Genomic DNA, 14,531 nt, shown 5'->3' with positions numbered 1-14,531 from the left:
CCGCCCGCAGCCGCTTCGAGCCGGTAGCTGCCTGAAACATCCGTCAGCCGCAGAGGCCTGGTTAGCCCCCGCCAGCCACCGGACAATGACAGTTTCCCCTGACATATCCATTAGTTGCCCCTCTCTTCTTCTATTTCTACGCTTTTCGACTCCCCAACCCTCCGCCTCAGAAAGTTGCTGCCTTGGCTTTTGAAGGAGTCGCACAGAGAAGAGGGATGTAGTTGTAGCATAGCCCTCGGCGTCCTCTTCCTATTTCATCCTCACCACTGTCCTCTCAGTCCCGGCGTCGGCAGCGGGGTGTAGATCACCGTATCGGCCGGTGACTGCAGGGCTGATGTATGGACAGGACATCTTATCCTTGAGAGCTTGTTAAAGGTGATTGAGACGACTCAGTGATGGGCGCAATCAGTAACGCTCCACACATACAAAAGGCTAAAAGGGTTGTTGTGATGGATTTAGCACAGACAGCTATCTGTAAAGAAGTTTTTCACCCCAAACACAAACTGTCCCAAGTCACAAACGTCTGTTCAACCAAATAAGAGAAAATTCACATTTATAATGATTTGTTTTGTAAGTTATTTGATAGGCTACTTGCTCTATCAAAGCTTTGATGACTTTCAAAGAGTTTGCATTTTTTCAGAAGTTAAATGTCACTTTATGAAACCTCACAGGTACTTGCCAGAACTTTTCCCAAACTTACAGTGTAATTTTTTCAGACTTACTGAGTACTTACAGAATGAAACTTTTCACAGAACTAACAAGGTATATTTCCTGCAACACATTAAGTATTTACCAAAAACTTTCTAAGTTCCAACATACCCACCATATTTTGCAAAGGTTTGCAAGAAAGTATCTAATACATTCCATAAAGACATAAAGGACTTTATGGAATAATAAATAAAAAAATCCTAATGATTTCCAGAAAGGTTTTGGTTTTGAGAAAAGCACCATGTGAATTCCTACCTGGAATCAAACGCTGCCATGTTTGTTTGTGTTAAAAAGACAGAAATATAAAGTAAAAATACACACCATACGCACACCGAGTAGCCTGATGCTGCCACACAGAGGTCTGACTCAGCCCAGAAATTTCCTCCGCCACTCTTCCAGGGAGTGGTGACAGATGCCTCACCCCAGACGGTGGCTCCTTCATCACAGGAGGTGGCTGGCCAGCAGCAACAGATCCAGGTGGACGGTGCCGATCACGTTCCTGCTTACTCATACCAGTCCAAGTGAGTAAGTCTGACAATGGAGTACAGATGTTTTTTAACGTCAGAGCCAAAGTCACTTGTCGGGTCATCATCCTTTAAAGAAAATATGGCATCAGTGGCAAGACATTTTATATGGCTAACATTAAAATGTTATTGTAGACTCTGCTTGACTGATCTGGAGGTGTCCTTGCCTGATATTGATAAAACACGGCCATGAAATTAAATTATTTTTTGACCTTTTTGATGATGATGCAACGTCAATGACTTTAAAAAAAAGGAATTATGATTGAGTCAGTCAAGCTGAGGTTTTGTTTAGCCTTTTGCAGCATTTATTTCACAATTTAGCTTTACTTCTGAATTCTTGTCAACTGCAACCTTTACTGCACATTTCACAGTGGAAATAAAGGTGAAGAAAACACTTTGCTGTGTTTCCTGGCTTGTGGGAATCAGTTATTATAATTCACAGAGCAAGGAAACTGCTTCAAAATGCCTACGGCCACTGATTGTTGGAACAAGCTTTAGAGAGTCTCTGTAAAGCTTTCATTCATTATAAATTTATGTTCCAACTGGCCTCTTCAGAAAGCAGTTGTGATCAAGGCATTCACGTAATAGGCCAATTAAGCCAAACGATTTTGTGCTTCCCACTTTTGTTTTATGCATCTTACTTTTCCTTCCACTCTAGTGTCACAATAATTTGCATAAAGTATTGTGGGAAAATGTCAAATTATTTCATGTTTTATTTACATTTTCATGATCACAAACCCCCTATCAGTGATCTCTGCATGCATTGGCGCCTCTTGTCAGTAAGTGTGAAAAGTTTATATTATCTTTTTATTGCAGTGATTCTTTAATTTCACAATTTACATTTGTATCCATTTGAAGATTTCTGAAGATGAATACGATTTGAAAAGCAGGTTTTCTTTCTTATGTTGGAGTGAAGTGGTAGAAATAAATGAATGAAGTCGTGGATTACTAACTAAAGATATGTTGATGAAAGAAAAATACAGCCTTTTTTTTTTAAATAAAAAAAAATGCCTCCTTTACTTTGAACTTATATGAGTTGTAAGGATTCCGCATAATGTGGAATCCACGATTTTCTTTTCTGTTTCCTGTTTTACTCTCAGGGTTACATGGACTGAGATTATTATTTTTCTTTTTTATTTAAAAATAGATTTTGGGGAGAGGGTTTGGCTGTCACTGTCAGACCCAACCAAAAAAACAAATGACAACATTTACAAAAAAGATGACAATTACTCCACGATTTTCAATCTATTTTAAATTTTTTATTTATTTTTTAAGTCTTCCAGGAATCATATAAATCTTGACGGTGCTGTATTCCCTTACTCAAAAGAACCAAACAAAGCAGCAAAGTATTTCAGTCTGAAGAATGATTTATCGAACAGAACTGGCATTTAATACTGATTCTAAAATAAGACATTAAGACATTATTCATACTATTCCAATCTGCCGGTGTCGTTTTTGGCAGCTTTTTTTATTCTTTATTGTGCCGTCAGCTGTCATCTCTGTTGCTCTGTTGTGTTTGTAAAAATATTATTTAATTCCACCAACTCCAAACCCTTTTCTCTCTCTCTCTTTCTCCTCTTCTTATCAGATAGCAACGGCCTGAGCGAATGTTCCTGTGACAGCGTTGCCTTGAGACAGAGGGTGGCTGCACTGTGAATGTGAGGAAAAGAAAGAGATTACTTCCAGATTGCCCAGGCACCAAAAAAGAGACACTTTTTTTTTTTTCATTTCCTACCTGGCCTACAAGAAAAAAAAAGAAAATCAAGACTGAGGCAAAGAGTGCTGAGGAAAAGAGGGGATGTGGGGGAAATTACTGGGCACAGTGCAAAGAAGTAAATTGTTTTAGTCTGGGAATGAAACCCGCCTGAAGGGCTGGGCTGAAGCTTGAAAAGTTTCTCAAAGAAAATTCTCAACTAATAAAAAAAAAAATAATTAGAAAAGGCAAAAAAATTAAATAAAAAGAGAAAACTAAAAAAATATATATAATAAAAATGGTTGAATGCGCTGGTAGGTGATGAAGTTTATTTTGTAATTAGAAAGGGGGAGGCAAAGTTTGAGATACACACAGAGATTGTCTTCCTCAGATATTAAGCTACGGTTTCTTTTCAGTCTTTTTTTTATGTTCTAGTGTTAAAGCTTAGTTTTCTAGATGTATTTGAAAAAAAAGAAGTTTTTTGTTCTTTTTTCTTGAATCTTCATGGCCTTAATTTGGAGGGCGCCAGAAACTTTTTACAGAGTGAAAGTCTGACGTCTAGTTGGGAGGGTTTAAAAACAAAAAAACAAACAAAAAAAAAAAGCAAACAGTCTCTTGGACCTCTATGGGAAGGGGTTCGAAATGCTGAATGAGTTGCTCTAAAGAAAAAAAAAAAAAGAATCTATCACATAAGCTGTACAGATTTAATAGAGAAAAGCTTTTTGTTTCATTTCTTCGTTAGAAGAAAACTTTGATAATTATTATGTCAGAGGTAACTACGTGTCAGAAGTAAACAAAATGTCTGTTGTCGGGATGGGGTGGGAGGGTGACGCATCGAAGAGATTTTACACAATGGGAAAAAGTAGAAAACATAAGAAGACACGCTGCGCTGTGGGTGCAGCCTGTTGCAAATGCTGAACTTGTTTTTTTATTCTCATTATCATTTTACATGCCGCTGTCGATGACATTAGTGCTTTTTATCGGCCACATTTTACCTTTTTTATGAGCTTTAAGATGTTTCTAGACTGCTTTGCTTGTCACACTGCAAAAAAAAAGATATATATAAAAAAAGAATAAAATGCAAAAAAAAAAAAAGAAAAAAAAAGTCAAATAACTTCTGGCAGTGAATTAAAACAGTAGATTGAGTAGGAGCTTATGGTTTAAACCAATCAGTGCAAAAGCAATAGAAGAAATTGTTGACAATTTCTGTAGTCTTTCCTAGATGTGGATCAAATGCAGCCCATGGATGGCCATTTTTATACCAAAGATGAAGAGACACTCTGAACCAGAGTTTTGCTTTTGTTTTTCCCCCCTTTTTTCATTTTTAAGTTTGTTGTTAATGTTGATGTTGTTGATGTTAATGTTGTTGATGCAGTTGTTGTTGCAGTTGTCATCATTTGTTTGTTTGCTTATTTTTCTTCTTTGTTTTTTGTTTCTGTTTTTGTTTTGTTTTGTTTTTCTACCTTAATGGCCGGACCAGTCCTACAATCCTTCTCAACATGTTGCTTTACTCAGAGTCAGGATCGTTTTTCATGCTTGTCCGATCTGTCTCTCTTTCTCTTACACACATCCACACACGCAAACATACCGCAAATTTTCTCACAGACCACACGTACAACCTCAATAATAATCGGACAGTATTTCATTGTGTGACGTGTTTTTTTAGCCTCCGTTGTGGAGGTGTTGATGCTTTGAGGGTGTGTCTCACCTCTTGCTCAGATCCTGCAGGGAAAAAGTTGGCTAGAGCAGAGGAGGAAGGTTGCTGGAAACACTCTGAGGTTTTTCCTCTCTGTGGTTTCTGTCTGTCTCTTTTTCCTTGTCGATTCAACCAATATTAACTCAAACATTTCTCAGCGAAATAAGCTGCAGAGAGAATCAGTTTGCTGCTATTTTTCTTTTTATCTTGCTCACTATGCCATCTCAACAGGCAACTTTCCTCACATTTAAACAAACTGAGTGACATTCTTTTAAAGCAGGTAAGTTACTATTCATAAAGAAAATTGCACAACGCAGGCATTAACATGTCAAGAAGTGATTGCATAAACTTTGACACCAAATGGCACTCTTCTTTTTTACCTTTACGGTATATTCCTGTGTATTTACTCTCTTCGGTAAGGCAGCATTAGGAGGCTGGAGGGCAGGCAATGACTGAAACCACTTTCTATGCTTCTTATTTTCTTTTAGCTTGCATTCCTTCTCTGTTATATTGTTTAGCTGCAAGTTTCAAAACTAACACGAAGTCTTCATGTAGAACGTAGCACCAGGAATCATCATTAATCAAACGTAAACGTCAATTATTCAGATTCATGAAGGGCTGCACTAAAAGCTCTGCTCATGCACTCTAGCAAGGCAGTGGTCCATATTGACATTTGTTACACCATAAAGGATTTTTTTCTATACTTTTTTTGCTTTTTGTTGAAGTGTCAATTATCTGAGCTTGGAGACTGCTGAGCCTTCATCTAAATCTGTAAATGTGTTGGAAGTAGAAAGGCGAAAAAAAACCCACAGCTTCAATGAATGTTGATGTTTAAATGTCCAGTTGTGAAGTGGGCAGTAAAAGTCAGGCTCTTAATTTGGGTAAAAACATATGAGCTAACAAAGTTAACTATGTAGGTTATTTTTGTATTGTAAAAGTATTTTTCGCCTGATCAAGATGTGCAAAAGGCTTTAAAAACAAAAAGTATATTTTATAGTGGTAGCTAAACTTCACACTGAGATTTGGAAAAATAGATCATTTAATTTGACAACATATTTTGGAAGGGGACACATTTCATGTCATATTTGACATAATCACCAGCATAACAATTGCCACCTTGCAATGCATTTTTGTACGATAATTCACTTTAAATATTTCAGGCTGTCTAAGGCAAATGTTGCGTGCAGAAGGTTATTTCTTCTACCGATTGCTCCAAATGGGCAAGACGAGGAAACGTAATATTTCAGCGTGATAATTTTTTGTTGATATTGCTCTCATCTTCAGTTGAAGCAACGTTTAAAATGTTTAAAACAGCTGGAAGTGTGGCAAATAAGGCTGAATGACCCAAGTTTGTTTTGTCACCATGCACAGACATTTACAGAATTTTAGGGGCCACCAGCAATTATTCTATGTCACTGTAGAAAATGCTGTATGGACAGGAACTGGCTGACCTGAAAAAGCCATAAAAATGTCCATGTACGTCTCGTGTGTGGAGTAATAATTAGGTATAACCCCAGCTTTGATCGTAGAGCATTACTTTAACACCAAATTCTATCTATTTAAAGACGCTGAAGCCATATATATTTATGAATCCTATAAAAATTTTGTAAAATAGCAACCCAGCTGTGGAAATTTTGCTGACAAAATGTTTCAAAAATGCAGTTTATAGCTTCAAATAAGAGTGAAAACAAGTTATTAGTCTGATGTTAGGGGCAGGGGGAAGAATTACAGACTTGCACAATCGTTTTATTTGTCTCCTTATAATAATTCAGCTGCCAACACAGAAAGTTCATGACCTAGCGAATTATATTTAGGTTTTTTTCACTAGAAGCTGTAAAACTGCTTCCATGCAGTTTGGGACTGTAACCAGTCCAAAAACAAAACGTTTGAGCAGAGAAAAGGCTGGCTAAAACCAAGCAATGGTGCCTCGTTGCCATCGGTTCTCCTCTGTGACGCTAACAAGTCTCAGTAGAAGTGTGTTTAAAGCCAAAAAAAGGACAAATTGTCCTCAACACCTTCCTGATTATGTGCCCAGTGTGGCGGATCTGTGGGAACTAAGTGCGCTCCTCACCAGCCATATCCAGTCACTGATGGCAGCTCCTCGGTCGCCCTCCACTCTGAGTGCCCGTTATGCCCCTCGTTATCCCACCAGGTTGCACAAACAACTCCCTTTCCTCTGATCCTGTCTTTCCATCCTTGAGCTGCGTGATGTTTGCAGTGACTTCACATTTGTGGACTTTCCCCAAGGAAATCGTCTGTGGGAGAACAGCAATTTCTGCCCACATTACAGCAGCCTGTTTGTGTTTTCAGTGTTCACCCTCCTGCTTTGCCCCAGCTGTGGTGCTGCAGCTATAAAGAGAAAAAAAAAAAGATAACTGGCAGAGTTTATGTGCCACGGCGAGGCCAGGCTCCTTTCTGCTCTGATTTTCCATCCCTACCTCATTGTTTGCCTCCTCCCTCTCATAGTTTCTATCTGAGGTTTCTCGTCTTTATTAGGTGGTGCAAAAGCAGAACCGCAAACCAATTTCAGTCACTCTTGCAATGAGCCTTGACGGACCCAATTTGTCACCCTCTGGGGCACAGGATCCCTTCCAATGTCCCGCAAAGACCCCTTTCTTCCTGAGAGAGATGGAGAGGAGGAGCTTTTTGTTTGCTAATGACATATTTTATTTCACTAGTGCTACTGATGGACTGCACATTGCAGATAAACTGTCATCATGCACGCCAGTGTTTGTAAGTAACAATCAAATTGAACATTTAGTGCCTTTTAACAAAGCTTCCAAACGATTCCATGTTCTCTCAGTTGTGAAGCACATGGAAGAGCTTTTGGAAGAACTTATGGAATCTCCTCAATGGTGCTAAACGTGGAGCTGTTTTCCATTATTGGACCTCAAACTAACTCCATTGACTTGACATTGCACAATTGAAGCTGGCCCACAGGTGTGTGCTTAAAGCCATAATGTATATATTATGTTGTTTTTTTTCAACTTCTTGTGTAGACCAACATTTTTTTTCCTCAGGCATCTGCAAGACACATAGTCAGATCAAACTATCAGCAATTATTCCAGGTCAATTTATAATTTTTTGTACCCACCTGTTTCCATTCTATCCCTATATTTTCACAGTAAACAAACCATTTCATACCTACTGACTTAAACTGATGTATTTCTTTATTTTTCTTAGTAGAGATGTATTTTCATGAAAATTGAAATAGATATAATCATAATAAGGCTCACAATTCATATCCTTTAGTTTATTTTAGAAAACCATCCTTCTGTACATAGATGGTATTATCTTAAGCATATAACCACTTTTCCTTAGAGAAGACAGTAGCTTTGTTTATATTTATTAAATAGTTACGCAAATTGAAATTACGAAGATAAATTGGCTTAATGTAAACAAGGCAATTTTGGTAAAACACGATATTTTCAATAAAGTTGGATGGGGTGGTTTTTCAGCTGTATCAAAATTGGTGTATTTCACAAAACTGCAATGGAAACACTTTTTTCCGCATCACACAAGTTATGTGATAAACAACCAGATGTTACTACTGCCAGAAAAGAGAAAGAAGACGACAGGAAGTGGTTGGAAGATGACAGTGTGGCATGTTTAATGACCTATTGCTTAAACAAACATATTCACGTGATTTTATTTGCATTTCTTATTTAATGGAAATAATTCTGAAAATGTTTTTTTAACATAAGCATAACATAAATTGGCATCTTGTTGGTACTAAATCCGCATTGATTTCCAGAGAAGTTTTGTACGAATCAACTCAAATTATTCCAGTAAGACATGTGGGAGTGATGAGATGCTATCTGTGGCCATCAATGTCAGTTTTCCTACTTCTGATCTACGCTCTATGTTTGCCTATAGTTAACTCTAATCTCTCACTGTGTACCTTCTCTCTTACAGTTATGTTTAACAGGTATTACTGGGGCGTAGAGCTCGACAGATACACTAAGACACAGATCTCAATCTGTTGAATCAGTGAACAACCAGGAAGAGTCCTTTGTTTTTGTTCAATTTACAACTTTCAGCAGTGGCACACCAGAATCAGAGTCGCCCTGCAGCTTTACAGCTTCTGTTCTTATAGAACAGAGAATGTTGTGAAGCCTAATAGGACTCTTAATGCATGAGTTGCACATCAGAGCACAGAGTGTCCTACAAATGGCCCGAGATTCAGTAGTAATAGCATTATGAGAAATAGGATTACAAATAGCCAAGAGATTATATGGTGGGGAAATGCACAACTAAGAACATCGGTTCTATTTTGCTAATGGAGACTCAAAGAAAGAAAGAGACATTAAGGCAGGTGTTTTGCTACCAACATTTCACACAGATCTGAAAGATTATCCAACAAGCAGAAATGGCTTTTTTCTTAATAGCACAATGGAATAATGTACCTTCTCAGAATACAAATACCTTCTTGGTAAGTCTGCGGAAGGCATGCCTGAAATTTTAAGGAGGCAGTTGCAGAAATGTGCCCCCAGTCAGATCATGTGTCAGCACAAACCTGGAGCCAGCAATACCAGGAGAGAAAGGAGAGGAGGATCATTAGCTCTTGTTGCTGGGCAGAAGTGAAGTTTAGAGAGCTTCCCTGTTAAGGACTTACAGAGGTGACTAATTCAACCCCTCACAAATTAGGAGTCTTCTCTCCGCCTTGCTTGCTCCATCACACTAAGTAGCTGTTTCCTTTTAGGCAAAACAACTGGTTAATTTGTGCCCTTCTCTGTCTTCAGTTTTCCGTCTCCTCACCTTACTGCCACTTAGTCAGAAGTCCTTTCACCTAGATTACATTTGTTTTTCTTTTCTTCAAATCTACATCCTGCATTTTTTACACATTTCCTCAGATCAGGACGCCTGAATCATTCATTTTCCAGCAAAACTTGGAGAAAAACAAAGAAGCTAACTTACCCATTTCAGTTAGCTGTCTTACAGCAGGAACAAACCTAGCAGAGTTGTTGAAGGGTGTAAGTGTGGGTTGTGCGGTACAGTCGTATCTTTTTGATCTGCAGAACACATACATCTGTGTCCTCTGAAAAAATATCTGCTTATGAGGCAGCAGGGATTCTTTCAAAGCGTATCCAGTCCTCGTATAATCGAAACAACTTTGCAGATTACTTTGATCTTAATAGAGGAGCTAGTCTGATGTGGCAGCATCAAGCTTTTTGCAGATGATGTGGATTAATTGACATCTTGTATCAGTGGCCTTTGTTGGGAACAGTTTACAACAAAGCATAAAGAACTCATGGGAAAGATGCAGCAGCCTCACTGTCTCTTGGTTGGAGTTAAGTCTGTTTGTCAAGAATCTTAATTCTTTATGAGTAAAACATGGCAGGTAGAGCAGAGGTGGGAAAATCTGGTCCGAAATATTTGGCATGCTGCAGGTTGAAAGCTTGCTCTTCAAAACCTGACTTATAAAATTATATTAGGACTTGACTTCTTCTATGATAGCATACAAATGGTTTCTTCGTAGGTGGGTCCAATTATATTTCAATGTTTTTCTATGGTGATGAGCTGAAATCAGCTTTTTTTTTTTTTTACTTTGAAAGAAACTTGTTGAGGGGATGGAGATCTGAATGCAGCAAGTTATGGAAGATCCATAACTTGCTGCAGGAGCTAGAAATTTCATCTGGGAAATTATCTAGGACCCTGTGATTCAATCCCTGAAAGATGCTGTTGTGTATTCATTGGGAGTGCTATAAAGTTTATGCAATCACTTTTTCAAGAAATATTGCATTTCAGATTGTAAATAAAGGATCCAACTTGCTCAAATGCAGTAAATCTCACTCACCTACTGGCCTAAAATTAATTTCGTAGCCAGAGGCAAAACAAAAACAGCAATATTAGAGCAGATTTTTGATCAAATCTTGGGGCAATATTCTGGTCTTCTCTAATGTGTCCGTCCATCAAGGCAAGGTGCTTTTTTTTCCCCTCCCACTGCCTTTAAACACATTCACTCATTCACTTCCTCGTCTCTCAGAATCACTGCCACCTCAGTGTCACAGCCATACTCTCATACTTCCATGTCCCGCTCAGTTGTGAGGCTCTCCTGGATTCATCCGCTGTGAATGAATTCGGAGCCGTCCCCCCATTGATCGCCATGTGTTCACATAAGCAGGAGTTCAGAGTTCCTCTCGCTGCGGAGTGTCAAGGAGAGCCGCGGCTCAATAACTCACTTTCACACAGTCACACTTAACACATAATGCAGTGGGAAAATTGCTCAAACGAACCCTCCCCCCTGCTGGAGCGAGGCCTTGGGCTTTTAATTGATGCTTCGGTCCACCTTTGATGAGAGCTATTGATTGGCTGCAGGACCCCTGGAGCTCCAGGCAGCCCACACACACACACACACGCATACACACACACATGCACACACACACGCACATGCATATATCCACACAGGCCTCATGGAGTTCCAACAGCTTCACAAGAAAGGTAAAATCTGATAAAACTAGGAGATAATTTTAAGGAATCCAGAAAAGAGAACTATTTATTAGGACAGCAGAGCAGTTTTTCATAATTTTATTGTGTTAATTTTGGTTACATTTTCAGTTTTTCACTTTTGTTTTTTTGTTTTGTTTCAGCACTGAGGAGGATATGGTCACACCTCTCACACACACACTCACACACGCGTGCGCACCCAGGCGTTGCTTGGTGTGTGCAATCTTTTATCTGTACATCTGTGGATGTTAGGAATTGACTTGGGTTTTATGAGTTCTTTTTTTCTCTCTCTGATGAAGCTTTCAATAAAAAAAAAGTGGGAAAAAGGAGAAGGGGTGCGTGTTTTCCTGTGTATTGTGATATTTCGCGAGTCCACTCAAAACAATTCCTGCATGTAGTGTCTGAAAATTTAGATCTCGATTTAAGAGGAATGTGAATTCACGAGTTTGTGATGTGCTGCTTTTGAAATCCAGGGTGTCTTAAAATACTACATACAACATTGATTGTTGACATTATCGGTCAATAATCAATCGACTGAATGTGGTTATGTTCATTATTCAACAGAATGACTTCATGATCAGAACTATGAATGTTAAAACAGGTTCAGTTAGGAGAATTTTATTATGGCTTTTTGGAACTTACAGAAGTCTGAGTATTAAAAGATTTATTTTATTTTTAAATAGAATTTAGTTTAATTTTGGCCCTTTGTGTTTGCTTCTGATTGGTTGAGCAATCCTTTTTGACAACTCTTTCTCCAGACGCTCGTGTTTACAGTGAGCTTGATTTCTGAAACTGCATTCATTGTCTGTTTGATTGAGTTTTTGTTTACTTTATAAGCTGCTCTGCAGTGATTTTATTTATTTATTTATTGGGTGCGAAGGGGCTAAAGTTTTCCAACGTTTTGTTTTGCTTTTCCTGTTTTTTCCTGTCCGTATAAATAATTTTATTCAGCATTGAAAGTTGGGAACATCCAAGGTTGTGTCAGAGCTTTGGACATGGAGGAACATTCAAACAGACAGATTTTCTATTGAAGCAAAGACCGGCCGTCCCTCCAGCTGTGAGAGTCCAAGGTGCAAACTGAATGAGCAAATGGCAGCATTTTCTGTGAAGGTAAGAAGCCATTTCTGACCCAGTCATTAACTCTTTTTCTGTTGTTCTGGTGCCAAAAGTTTACAGATCATGCTTTGATCCCTTCTCAGAGTAAAATAGGTCTGAGAACTAAGAATTAGCTGATAAAACCCCTAAAAAAAAACTTAATTTGGGCCCAGAGTCCCAAAATTATTCACCCATTAATTTGTTTTTGTTCACTTTTTGAAAGCAAACCAAATGACTACGGTAGTTTCTATAGCTTTTCATTGGGAGAGCAAAAAGTTGCCCAGAAAAACAGCCACCAAGTTTGGTATGCCGTATTAACGCTTCTTCAAAATGTCAAACCTATCTCTCAGTTTTAATTGAATTACAAATATAATGTAAATATAAATGTTTTTGTGGGTATGATCTGCTGTAAAGTGAATACAACAATTAAAAAAAGATTTGATTGAAGCTACGCTAAGCCTAAAATAGCTTCAGTATGTCATAGATGAAGAAAAATCCCACTCTGTACATCAAATTTACATTTTTACTGGAAAGAACTGACCAAAGGCTATTAAAAGTTAAAGAAGCAGAAAATAAACTGGCTACAAACGGAGAGGATTTCAGTCGGATCATATTTATGTCTGTAAATAAATTGTTAAAGAGACAAATCCTTTCCTTTTTTTCCCTTCCTGAGTTTGTTTCATAGTCCTATTGCTTTTTTCTGATGATAATCCATGCTTTCCAGTGGACCAGTGTTCCCTTTGTTTGACCCGCACCAGAGTTCAGATGAGCTTTCACACCTGCCCCGCTGAACCGGAACAGATGAGGAAACAAATTATGTCATACTTGAAACATCTCTGCGTAGATTTTATTCAGTTCATTTGAATAATTCCTGCAGATCCTACCTTGATCAATAATAAATGTGAGTTTTTTTTACTCTGTCACAGATTTTGCTCGGTTGAATTCTTTGTGTTCATTTCTAAAAAATCCTTAGAAATATTCAGACATTTCATCCTTTATTCTTTTACTTAAAATAAGTGAAGAAATGAGTTTTACTTTTCTTCTTTTTGCTATATTGCTTCACGTTTCATACAATAAAACAATTTAAAGTGGCAGAACGCAGCTATATTGTTCCATTCTTTATAGAAACGATCATTATTCGCAGAGGATCCACACAGAAATGATACCCTATTATCTATATGACTAAATCAGTGTGAGGTAAGAAGAAGGCCTGTTATTATCGCCCAAGCTGATGCACCTGCTGTGCGCCAACCTTGGGCCCTTACATTCTGTCATAATTACAGCCCTCACAAATGGGATTTCCTTCTTGAAGCTCACTTGGTCTCGTATGCAAGTAAAGTGGTCATGATCAAATATGAGGGAGAGTCTGTGGTAGGAAGAAAGTGGATCAATGGCAATCAATCCTCCTCCTCACTCTCATTTAGACCCAATCAATTGCTGTCCTTGTCACCTCCTTGGACGCTTGTACTGTCAATACTTGCAGCTGCACAATGGCCGCTGTCTGGGAAGTCTCTACAAGATCAAAGCAACAAGACCGGCACTCCGATACGACCTAATGGAGAACAATTGACTGGCGAGCCTGGATTGGATGTCAGGAGCTGCTGCTTCCTCCCTTCCTCTTGCTAATCTGTGGATGTTTAGAAAAACCTCACTCTTCGACAGAGATTATCGACCATGAGCTGCATTTACAGCAACATTTATGCATCTCTTGGAGAGACCTCTCTGTGCCGTGATCCCCCCCCCCAACCTCCAACTTCACACTTTGTGGCTGGGAAAATGCAGTGGGATCCTTTTTTATCGAGTGAAATGCCACAGATTGAATCTCGCTCGCGCCTCCCTTGCAGCAGCCTTCCTTATCGGGCCTTATAGAGATGTAACAGCAGAGCGCCACAAGGGTGCAGCATACCAACACAGATGTTATCTTGCATGTGCATTTCACAGAGGAGGCAGGAACCCTCCCTGTCTCTGGCACGCACACGGAGGCACATCCACAGTCTGGATACAGATCAAGGACATATCCACTGGGGTAAACTCAGCACAACACAGCCTGTCATTCCAGGGAGATGAGAATATATAAAGATTAGGAAGGAAGAGTCTGGACACATCAAACATCAATCTGCCTGAATGACGGGAGCTTTATGTGACGTGGGGAGGAATGCTCCATAAAATGCTTGGAAGAGATAATTCCTGCAGCGATTGCTACTTCCCTGGTTCTAATTGTCACAAATTTACAATAAAATATTTTTCCTTGGAGGTGAAGAACAGAGACAAAAGTGCATTAGATTAATTTCCTCGTACGATTTTTAGAAGAAACATAATTGCAAACACAGCTCCCTCTTGTGTATCGTTGTCCTGATGTAATAAACAT

At 38.8% G+C, this 14,531-nt stretch overlaps 1 protein-coding gene across 6 annotated transcripts in view; it reads left to right on the top strand.

The window, feature by feature from the left end:
* The window catches only part of rbms3 (RNA binding motif, single stranded interacting protein), a 379,593-nt gene extending 371,515 nt beyond the window's left edge, over window positions 1–8,078 (top strand). For all 6 annotated transcript variants that reach the window (XM_055053855.1, XM_055053854.1, XM_055053857.1 and 3 more), the window contains 2 exons: window positions 1,108–1,229; window positions 2,821–8,078. In XM_055053855.1, the coding sequence (XP_054909830.1) occupies window positions 1,108–1,229; window positions 2,821–2,824 (126 nt within the window). In that variant the 3' untranslated portion in view covers window positions 2,825–8,078. The remainder of the gene's footprint in view (window positions 1–1,107; window positions 1,230–2,820) is intronic.
* Window positions 8,079–14,531: the final 6,453 nt, after the last annotated feature.

Source organism: Poeciliopsis prolifica, unplaced genomic scaffold (assembly GCF_027474105.1).
Source record: "Poeciliopsis prolifica strain line A6 unplaced genomic scaffold, Auburn_PproV2 SCAFFOLD038, whole genome shotgun sequence".
NCBI lineage: Eukaryota > Metazoa > Chordata > Actinopteri > Cyprinodontiformes > Poeciliidae > Poeciliopsis > Poeciliopsis prolifica.
The sequence above is the reverse complement of the archived record's forward strand: the minus strand, read 5'-3'. Positions and strand labels throughout refer to the sequence as shown.